The sequence below is a fragment of the Amia ocellicauda genome, chromosome 12, assembly GCF_036373705.1.
Source record: "Amia ocellicauda isolate fAmiCal2 chromosome 12, fAmiCal2.hap1, whole genome shotgun sequence".
Taxonomy (NCBI): domain Eukaryota; kingdom Metazoa; phylum Chordata; class Actinopteri; order Amiiformes; family Amiidae; genus Amia; species Amia ocellicauda.
The window spans coordinates 13,217,254-13,228,526 of record NC_089861.1 but is presented as its reverse complement, the minus strand read 5'-3'; the positions used below and the strand labels follow the sequence as shown (position 1 = coordinate 13,228,526).

The following is an 11,273-nucleotide window of genomic DNA, read 5'->3' as shown; positions in this document are numbered from 1 at the left end:
ACAGTTCCATTTCTTTTCTTTTTTTTTTCTTTTTTTAACTTTCCTTAACTTTTACTTCTATTTGCAGGCACATTATTTTATTACTGCTCACATCTGGAATAATACCAAAACAGTCTGAGATTGAATAATGAAATCATGATTACAATATCATATCACTACCATCCACAAAGTTCATATCTTTCTATAAACAGAACCATATGCTATGGTGCATTTTCTTAAAATAAAGTATATGAATGTAAGTATGTTATATTCCAATCAAATGAAATGTTAATTATAAATGTATTTTATTTTCTATAGACATCATGTATACCACAAACAACATCACCAAATGAAGAAAGGTATGCATAAAACTTTTTTTTTTTTGCTTCCAAACGTTCTTTACTTGAGATGTGAGATGGGGGTGAGATAAATATAAGAATCTAGTGTATACATACACATATAAGGTATTATTTTGTGAATGTAAACAGTAAAAAACGGTCATGTGCTACAATTTAAAACTATGACCGAAAAGCAATCCCACTTACAAGTGTTGCAAGCTATACAATGAGTTGCTTTTGCAGGGGAACACGTTTCTTGTGTTAACATCCACTGCAAAATCGATCATGTGTTCACAAAGCAAAAAGCTGTTTTCACCGATTGTTTATTATGAACCCCCAGCCATTTTAATTTAAATAAAATAAGAGTTTAAATGGATCATATGAAAAAAAATAAAAAAATAAAAAACACTTCCATCTTAATTATGTTTCACAATTGAAACTTCAACAAGCAGCAGTACAATAAATAAACAAACCCAGATGAAGTGGGGTAATTGTGCTTTCCAATAGCATGCTGTATTTTCTTCGTTACAAAACAAAACACAAAACACAACTGTAGCTAATCCAAATAATCCAAAGTATCCACATGTGCATGAACACCTGCACGGTGCAGTTGCGCCCCGATAGGACTAACAGTAATCAATGCACTCACGTCCCCGGGTGGCCGGCTGTGCGCTAGGAGGGGTGGCTATGTTGGACTTGACAAAAGCAATACATTGTGTTTTTACGGGAGACTAAATATGGGTGTGACAGGCTTTTTTTCTTTTCCTTTTCCTACTCCCATCCAATGTGTTTCCCGGGAACATGGGGTGTATGCGTTAGTGTCGTTGGCAGCTGCACACCTCCTAAAGAATCCCAGTGTGACCCAATTATTTCTGCTGGAGATCAGACCCATATCCTATTTTGCTCTGAAGGCGTGGTTTCCTGCCCCTGACGTTCAACTCAAATTATTTCATTGAAATTCAGCCGAAATCACAGCCAGGGAAGCGTACGGGGCTTAAGCAGCGTTACCATCAAATTAAGCGTTTACCTTAAAGGAAGCCAAAGGGGTTGCAGGCAGCCTGTTGTTTTGCATTTATACAGGATTAGATGGATGAAATCTAGATGATGAATTTGTCCGCAAGGTCAAATGCGCCTTAATGCCGAGTCTTGGTATTCGAGTGCACAACAAGGTGGGTGCTTTGCATTATTATTATTATTATTATTATTATTATTATTATTATTATTATGTTTTTTTCCGCTGTTGTACATATGTTATAATAAAACTTATTGCTATTCTTCTGTTAAATGTTGAGGACTGCAGTTGAGAGAAATGTGTTTTTAAACAGGGCAATATATTTAACAACAATAATAACATCAGCCACAATAACAATAATAATCATTATCATCATCATCATCATCATCATGCCATCTATCGAATTGCTGCTCTCATTAGCACCAGTGACATGGGAGTACATAACTGGGTCTCTGTTTGTGCAGCTCTTCTGTTCACATTGCTTTGTGTTTAGTAGTAGTAAGGAAGAGGTGTGTTTCTGAGGCGGCTCTTTTTTCGTTGTAATTTCTATGCTGAAGCACTTCACCGTAGAAATATATGTAGCTGTCTAAAAAGCAGTCGGCTAATGTCAGTAGGAAACCCTCTCAGTTCATATGTGCAATGGCATTCACTAGAAATTCCTTGTTACCAATCCAATGTGTGGGCTCTAACTACTTTGGTTAACCTAATGTATAATGATTTATTAGCCTGATTTATCAACTGTATAAAATAAAAGTTTTGTTATATGATTCTTTTCAATGATTGATTCCACTAGATGGAAACGTCTACATTATTTATGTATTTATTTATTTACTATATACAGGTGGAATTAGATGTATTTATTCTTCCCATTAGTGGCGTAGTGCGACTGTGCCATTTACTACAAACCCGACAGCCTATTTAATAGTGTCATTTCAGCATGATCAGGATGATGTAAAGGCTATCAGGATCTCTTACACCGATTTACAGTTCTCCAGCAGATTTGACAGTACATTATTCATTAAAACGCAGGAATACATTTTCATGAATAATATTAATAGTCCAGTTTGGTTGTGTCAATATTTTGTCTTACATCAGAAGTCTAAACATATATAGTAGCCACGCATTTTAAGAATGTTGAAGGAGAGAAATAAGAATCGTCCTCATTACAGTACAATATCAAAATCACCATTAATAATCTCAAGACTACATGACCATAAATATCATTATACAATCCTAGTGCACCAAATATGCATAAAATCTGAACGATACTTAAGGAATCCATAGAAGTGTGTGTTCAGTTCAAGCACAAAAAATATAGTATAGTATAGTAATTCTATTGAACTTCTAATTTTACCCATATGGAAAACCATGTGTACATATATGTATTTCATATAATTATAATTTTAATAAAATATCAATATATAAACATACATTATACATATGTGGGTTTTCCATATAGGTAATAGTCCCTAGAAATACCAGATTACATATATATTTTTTTAATTATATATGGAGAAATATGGCTTCTCCTGTCTTCCTGAATCATCAACCCTTTATCTCTGTCATATAGCTTTGCAAATTAGGATGTTAAGTGACAAAAGCAAAGCATGCTATTGAAAACAAAGGCCGGAATTTTCTCCTGTCCATTTCCTAATCAGTCTTTTCATAGAAGCTTTCATTAATCAATCTTAATTTATTGGGTAGATAGGTGAGTCTGCTGTCTCTTTTCTGGGATTGCAAAAGTTCAAGGGGTGAATCCGAATCTTTATGGGCTAATTATGAAAAGGCTCTCCCTGGCCTATGCACCAATTTTCCCTTTTACAGTATCCAACTGAAGCCAGTTCCTCAGATTAGCCTTATAACATTTTTAACCAATATAAATGGAGTTACCTCATTTACCTAACTTCAATGCAATTTAAAATTATTTTTTTCTTGTCACAAGCAACTAAATGTTGAAATCTCGATGACATGGAGAATGTATAGGCACTAGTTCACCTGCACTCTGTCTTAGCATAACTGCTGTGATAAAATAAATAATTACAGGCTTTGGAGATTTTTCTAGATCAGTCCTCAGTAATATAAAACATAGTTAGGGAGTTTCAGACTTTGGCAAACATTTAATAAGATTCATATTTGCTTTCCCCTAGGTTTCATACATCAACTACACTCACTTGATGGTAGACACTCCCTAAATGTGTAGTATGTAATGTTTAACTTATGTATTGTTATTGGTATTTATGTCTTATTAATGTTAATTGTTAACTTTGGCTATTGTGAATGGATAAGGTAGCCATTACTTTATTTAGATGACACAGGAAGCTCCTTCTATACTTTTTTCCCCCTTAAGAAATAAATTGGCTAGGGAGAGAATGACTGTCTTTTTCCCAACGGGAGACAGTTCTTTAAGAAGTGCGTGATTGAGAGCGCTGAAGAATGGAGACCTCAATCTGCCAAATCTGCTTAACTCTTTTAGACTGTTTCAATGTCCATGTGAAATCTGGCATCCCTCTTCAACTAAAGATAATTTTTTGGCGAGGTATACTTAAGTTCTTATTTTAGAACTGAGTTGTCTGCGTTAAACGGTCTTGCACGAACTGCACAGATATCCATTAGTCCGTTATGTAAAAGTGAGTGTCTTAAGTACTGCAGAGATTAATTGGTACTTAACTCAGGAGTCTGTTGGTCCAAGATAAATTGTAGCCTAAATCTTAAGTTTTCAATTTTATTTTAGGAGCTTTGTTTAAAGCAGATAGACTACTGAGCAGATTGCACCAAGAAGCTAATGATGTATTTATTTCCAACCATATTATAATTCTAAAGGGTGAAATTCAATACATAATTGTATATTTGCAGGTGTACATATTGTACACCATCTGTTTGTCTTCTGTCTACTTTCATATGGTTGGCATTCAATATAATTACTTTTAATAAATAAAGTTTGGAAATGTCCACTGACAGACTATTATACATACATATTACTGTATTTTATAACATTTTACATTCTCAGACCCAGAGCTGGTTATTATGTAAATATAACAGAAATAGATAGAAAAAATAGATTATGGTGTATTTGTGAAATGTGGGACCATTTGTTCAAGAGGCAACAACATAAAATGTCATTCTCCATTAATATGTGAGATTGAAAAGTTACTGAAAAGTGTAATGTTGCAGTTTTAGTTTAGCAGCTACAAGCAAATAATGAACAAGACCAGATCATCCTGAGAAACCCCATTGCCTCTAAAGAGCTCCTTTTCACATGGAGAACCTAATTAGGATAGTCACAGAGACCTCAGTAAAACCTGAGTTATCTCCACCTCACTCCCTGCCTGCTCTTGTTCTGTGGTACAGTGGTTCTACTCTAGTCTGTCTTGTCTAATACTTAATTTGTAACCTAAACGAGAAAGATGCTAATGTAGTGCAGGGTGAGTTAGCCAACATCTGTCTGACATCCATTTGTGCATTCATTCATGTCCTGTGTGAGGTCCTTTTTCTTGGAATTTGTTTCATATAATTACTTTGGTCAAGTTGATTTGACTAAAACATATTCTAAATGTGAACAGGGAGAAGCTGATTGAAGGAAGGTTTATTTTTATTTACCTGAGGTCTAGAAATGATTCCCCCCCCCCATTCTTCTTGGAAAGAGTTAGTGTTTGTCCTGTAAATCAGGATAGTCCTTGAGAGCCTCAGTCCCACAAAAAAAATAGTTTTGGATGAATGTGTAATTTTATGGACATTTTGCAAACAGTTCAGAGAAAATCAATTTGTGAAATGTAAACAGTAGTATAACATATTTCGATCTATATTTAGAAAACATATTAAAAGAAAGTTCACAGTTCACATTTAAGGTTGTGTTTAAGGCACCAAGAGCAAAAGAAAGGATATTTGCAAAACCAATTGTTGTAATGTATGAATATTGGTAATTAAATTAATTCAAAGTGGTCTTTCCAGAACAATACGAGGGGATGGAAAGTAAGGGGAACAGTAAAGAGACTGACAAGATAATGGATCAATTGTACAGCACATACTTACATAAATTGAGAACCCCCACATTTAATTAACCTTTAGTTTAATGACGAACAAAGAAAATCACCATCTTCATTTAAATACTTAACTGTACAGACTTATGCAGTACAAAACGCCCATTCTTTGCATTAAATCAAATGGATTTTAAATCAGTTCCATATCTTAACTTGTGGCTTCCAGTTGACAGTACAGATTCCAGGTCAGAAATATTGTGCAATTAGTCTTGCAGACTGTGGTCATATATGATCTGTGGCATGTAGCACCATTCTCGTTAAGAATACAGCCATCACATTGTATCTCCGGCTACGTCAAAAAAGGGTTGGCAATCAAAAATAAAGTCATATGGAACTCATAGTATGATTATTTTATACATCAAAGCATTGAGTATTAATGCCAAATTTACCTTTGTTATAGTTGTTCAAAGATACTCATACTTCCATACCTAAATGTTTTTATGTCTATGAAATGTACCAATGTCCTTCTCTCTTGTGATTCCATGGGGAAAAAAACAATAGAATACTTGTATGTGCCCTGAATACTTAGTAGAATACGGTAGAATACTTATGTCCATCTCTTATTAGCTTACACTGAATTTAGTAGGTCTCCATTTTCTCAATTGTTTGTGGAATCTGTGCCACCTGTGTTTTCAGACTTTCTTCTTTCTACCTAATGCAAACCTGCCATCAAATAGTGTGTGTTGAACTTGTAATTGGAGCTAGGGATGAAGTTATGATTTGCCCTCAAAATTCAACCTGTGCTAATATAATTATATTCTGACACAGGAGAGACACTGTTGGAATGCCCGGGAATATGAATGAATGAATAAGTTACCATACCATATACCAAATCATATACATATAGCTGGTCTGCAAATAGTTATTGAGTGTTGTCATCTTGAGTCTTCTTTATTTCATTTTTTTTTTTTTTTGATACATATATTCCTTGTGACATCAGCTCAGCTATAATGTATACATTATTCTAATACACAGCTTGTGCAAAGTTTATTTGAGGACTTAATAAGCAATAATATTAATATGAATTTGGGCAATTTAGTGTTTCCTTAGGAAAGTGGGCATCAAATAATGACAGCATTATTTACACATCTTTTAATTCAGGGCATATTGAAATGATGGCATACTTTTGATTGAACATGATACAACATTTCTCCATAATTCATTTTTTAATGTCTGCTTTCCTTTATGAAGGAAATATGTATATGTAATTGTGTGTGTGTGTGTGTGTGTGTGTGTGTGTGTGTGTGTGTGTGTGTATATATTTATTTGTATATATTTATTTGTTGATTGTTTTCCCACACTCTGTCAGATCTGTTTGCATTCTCAGAATAAAGTGTTTTTAAGACTTTTTATATAAAAGAAAAATATAAGCTATTACAAAAGAACCAAACTTTTAATATGCCCATAGCCAATTATATTAATGTTGTTAAATTTGTCCATGTTTGTATTTTGTTATTTGGTTGTAAAGATTTTAAAGGAGATATGACATTTGGTATAATGTCATGCCAACTACAATACATAATTTACAATTAAACACCTCTCAAACATTCAGAAAAAGTGCACTAGTAAACATTTATAAAAGACTAGTAAAGACTTATATGTTTAAAATGAATATCCTTAATGTTTTCTCTTTACAATCCATAGACTTATTGTGATGAGATTTACTGAACTTAATCATCTTCTGATTTGTATTTTTGTTTTAGATGTTCTAACCTGGAGGCTAGCATTGACTTGAAGAGGACACCATTAAACTTTGGATCTACAAAGAAAGTACATCTGTTTTTAAGGTGATTAATCAAAAACAGCATTCAAATGGGTACTATTCCAAATCCACAGAGGACTGTTACAGTTCAAATGGTGAGCCCTTTAACTGTTGTAGATAACTTGGGAAGCAAGGAGCCCAATGACAACTGGGAACATGAACCCAAGTTGAACCGAAACAAAGTTTGCGTATCTCCAGCTAAACCCAAGCAGGACAAAACACTGGACTATGGAAAGCCCAGCAAAGCAAATATTTCTAACCCGGCTGCTTCTCCAAATGGAGATCACAATCTCCAATCCAAATCTGAAGTCATAATTGGGAAAGACATGGAATCCAGTGGAGATTTGAAAAGCATGTGCGCAAGTGACATGAAAGAAGGGCAGAGGGACAATAATGCCAATTTGAGAGTGTTACCTACAGTTCAGAAGGAGGATAATTCTAATATTAGCCAGTCAACGTCAGTCATCCAATCAAAGGCTGGTTTGCAGACAGAGGAGAGGGAAGTGAAGGTGCAGAGTTCAGAAAAGGCATTTCAAGAACAGAACACACAAGCACAGAACTCAGATCCAATGGGGATATCAAGGCAAGACGTTTCTCTAAAGGATACATCTTCCGAAGCTCTTCTGCCAAAAAAAGGTAATGATAACTGTATTGGCACAACTGCAAAAGAGGTTGTATCATCAGTGGTAAAAGCGAAAGGCCCAGAGGTTTCTAATATCACTGCTAATCCAGCGTCGGTACAGGTAACTAATCCTGCAAAATCACACCAAAAGGTACAAAGCACCACGCTGCAAGAATGTGGAAATGATACAGAAAACCTTCAAAAAGTGGAATTGAAACAAGTGGAGACATTACTCCCGAAACAGCGCACAGAACTGTCAGAGAGCAGAGCAGTTGCGCCAGTGATCCAAACTGCAGCAACTGATATGAAAAAGGATTTAAGCCCTGGCTGTTTTGAGAAGGATTTAAAATCTCTGGAAGACTCTGAGAGCTCTTCGTCTCACAAGACGCCAGCACACATGCTGCAGGATGCCACAGCTCCTGGAGGGCAACAGAGCAGATTAATGGTTGTACAGATGGCAAACCAAGCAGCAGACACCCAGGGCACCTTGCCAGGAGAAAAAACACAAACCCAACAAGAACACTGCAAACAGTTTAAAGAAGCTGGAACGATGACTGTTCTGACAGAGTGCAGCCCGGCTCCCAGAAAGAAATGCCAGGATGTTGAGGTCCAAGCTGTTGCTAGTGTCCAGAGTAGGTCAGCTGCCACCAGTCCCTATCTTTTCCCACCACTTATGCCACCTAAGGTTTGTGGGGAAGTGACAGAAAACTCAGAGAGCCTTACAGTTGTCTATCAGATAAATAGTGTCTCAGAACCTGTTTACCACATCGCCACAACAGAGGCTCCGATATTATCTACCACTGTTGTAAGTGATACATCAATCCAGTTACTTGCAGCTGCTTCACAGATTCACACTGGTCCCTCACAGGTCAACAGCAGCCAGATGACAGATCCCATATCAGAGAAAGCTAGACTGGAAGTTGATTTATCGAAGGCTGTATGTCAAAATACAGGTAAAATGCAACATTCAGTCTCTACTCTCCCACAAGAGAGTGGACCAGGTACAAAGCCTAAAGAAGCTGGGCAATCTATATGCAATGTCCAAAAGGTTCTTGCACCTCTACAGCCGGTATATCAGATAAATATAGAAACCCCCAGCCAACCAGATTTGACAGCTACTGTTAGCTTCCAGAGTAATCGACCTTCAAAACCAGACACGCAATGCCTTGTTAAATCGGAGGCTGCCAGTGCAGTTCAAACAGCATCCAAAGTTAAAGGTAGTGTCCTTGAAAAAGTTATTACAACTAACCTTGCCTGCCAAGTCACTGCTGGCGTGGTGGCCTTGCCGTCAGAGGCCGTCCAGTCCAAGTGCCCTGCTGCTGAATCCTCCTCACACACACCTCTGCCTTCTGGGAAAGTCACCGAAGCACCTAAATCAACAAAAGATGATCCCAAAGCTGTCCTCGCCCAGGCCAAAGCCGCTGTGGATAGCAACAGCAAATCTGCAAAGAACGAAGAAAACGTAAAACAGAAAGCTGTCCTATCAGAAGACAAATCCAAAGTCAAGGACCAGAAAGAGAGGAAGGCAGCAGGGGATTCAGGGAAGCACAAAAAGGACTTGGAGTCAAAGACCAACCAGAAGAGTTCGGGTGGGAAAACGTGCAAGCAGGAAAAGGCATCAAAGAGCATACGCGATGTCGTGTGGGATGAACAAGGGATGACATGGGAAGTTTACGGAGCTTCTCTGGATCCTGAATCCCTGGGCTTTGCCATCCAGAGTCACCTCCAGTGCAAGATCAGAGAGCATGAGAAGGTAATAACACAGACTAAAGGCCGAAAATCAGTTTCCGCAGAGTCTTCACCAGGAAAGAAAACTAAAAGGAGGCAGCCCAATGTTTTCAGGTCTGTTCTACAAAATGTCAGGCGACCTAACTGTTGTGTACGGCCCCCGCCATCTTCCGTGTTAGACTGATAAAGGGCAAGGAGTTACCAACAGCAGAAGTCTACAGGAGTGTTTTCCTTCCATGTGTTCTGACGCAAAAAATTATAATAAAATGAACATGGATTTAAGGGATACCTGTACAATTTGGTTGGACAATTTGGTGTTTGTGGGGAACATTGAGCAAAACATGCAAAGTAATAAATGAGAAGCCATTTCCTGCAGAGGAAAAGAAGAACAATAAAAAACTAAATGTGGTTTAATGATATTTTTAAGCATAGGTGAGTTTATAATATGGAGGCAAAATAAGATTTTAACAGAATTTAAAGCCAGACTGCAATAATATATAGGATATGCATGTGAGTTGTAATGTTAGTATATTATGTTTCATTTCACTGTGGAGTCCAATCCCTTTCCTATGTAATCCAAACCATCCCCTGTAATTGTATGTATTGTTTGTTTTCCTTACCTCAATCATTGCTGACTTTTTAGTGAAGCATGTGCATTTGTTAAATGTTTTTAGGGATTTGTTTAACACCTTACTTTATAATATATGGGAGAGGGGGAAGACTTTCGTAATTGTACAGCTTGTTGAGAATCTGTTGTTGTTTTGTCTAGACAGAGAGGATCGGCAAGCAATTTGTTGTGTGAAATCTACAGTGCTTGTGTCCGTAGACTTCAGTCCTGTATGGAAAATGTTAAGGTGGTCTATTTAATCTCCTTGTTGTGTTCACTTTCTTATTAAAAAAATGCCGGTACAGCTGTACATCTCTGTGGACATCTCTGTGTACATAAAAATTGGTAACATTCACACAAGCTCTGCACTAATAATATGACTCGGCACTAATCATACTTTCTCATTTGTGATTGGATTACTTTCATGTCTTTATTTACTTTTAGGAATGTTAACAACAACAACAACAAAAAACACGTTATTTTCTAGTTTTAGGTCTTATTAATGTATCTTCAGTACATGAAACTCTCATAGCTACCTCACTGTTTAGAACCAGAGAAGGGAGGGGGTACAGAGACCTAGATTCAGTTTCGCAATATAGTAGCCTGCTTTAGTAAAGCATGGATTACTAACATATTTCATCCCCAGCTTTCCCTTGAGACATGGGGCTGCAGGAGTTGAAATTGGAAGCAGTTTAATTACATGAGACTTAACATTGCCTGGAATGAGGCTCTTGTGAGCCATAGTGTATCAATAAAAGGGGAGCTTGCAACACAAAAAGGGTACAGCATCTAATTTAGAAAAATGTGGTACCTGCTACACTAGTCCAGTGCAAAGGCAAGAAGGAGAATATACAGTCGTGTGTGGATGAAAAAGGTGGTCTAAAGAAAAAGTGCAGTTCGTCACGACTTAATATGATCATGCAAATCTTTCAGAGGAAGGAGGTGGAATCTTAAGTGTGTGCTTATGTGCAGAGAATGGAGAATGAGGAAAAAGTCTGGTGAAATGTCTGCAACATTTTGAATAGTCTGAGACAATTACCAAACGTTACACTGTATTACACTATCTCATTGTTACATTTTATGAACAGCTAAAAGACGATGCCTTCTTAACTTTGGCTCACAGGCAGCCAAACTAGGACAGGAAAGAAAGAAATACACTGCAGGACTACAAATGTGTATTTGATAAAT

At 36.8% G+C, this 11,273-nt stretch overlaps 1 protein-coding gene across 1 annotated transcript; it reads left to right on the top strand.

The window, feature by feature from the left end:
- Nucleotides 1-1,228: 1,228 nt before the first annotated feature.
- On the top strand, nt 1,229-10,411 carry gprin3b (GPRIN family member 3b). The gene is made up of 2 exons (XM_066718383.1): nt 1,229-1,486; nt 7,070-10,411. Exon 2 carries the CDS (start codon nt 7,179-7,181, stop codon nt 9,660-9,662), a length of 2,484 nt encoding a protein of 827 aa, XP_066574480.1. The 5' UTR covers nt 1,229-1,486; nt 7,070-7,178; the 3' UTR covers nt 9,663-10,411.
- Nucleotides 10,412-11,273: the final 862 nt, after the last annotated feature.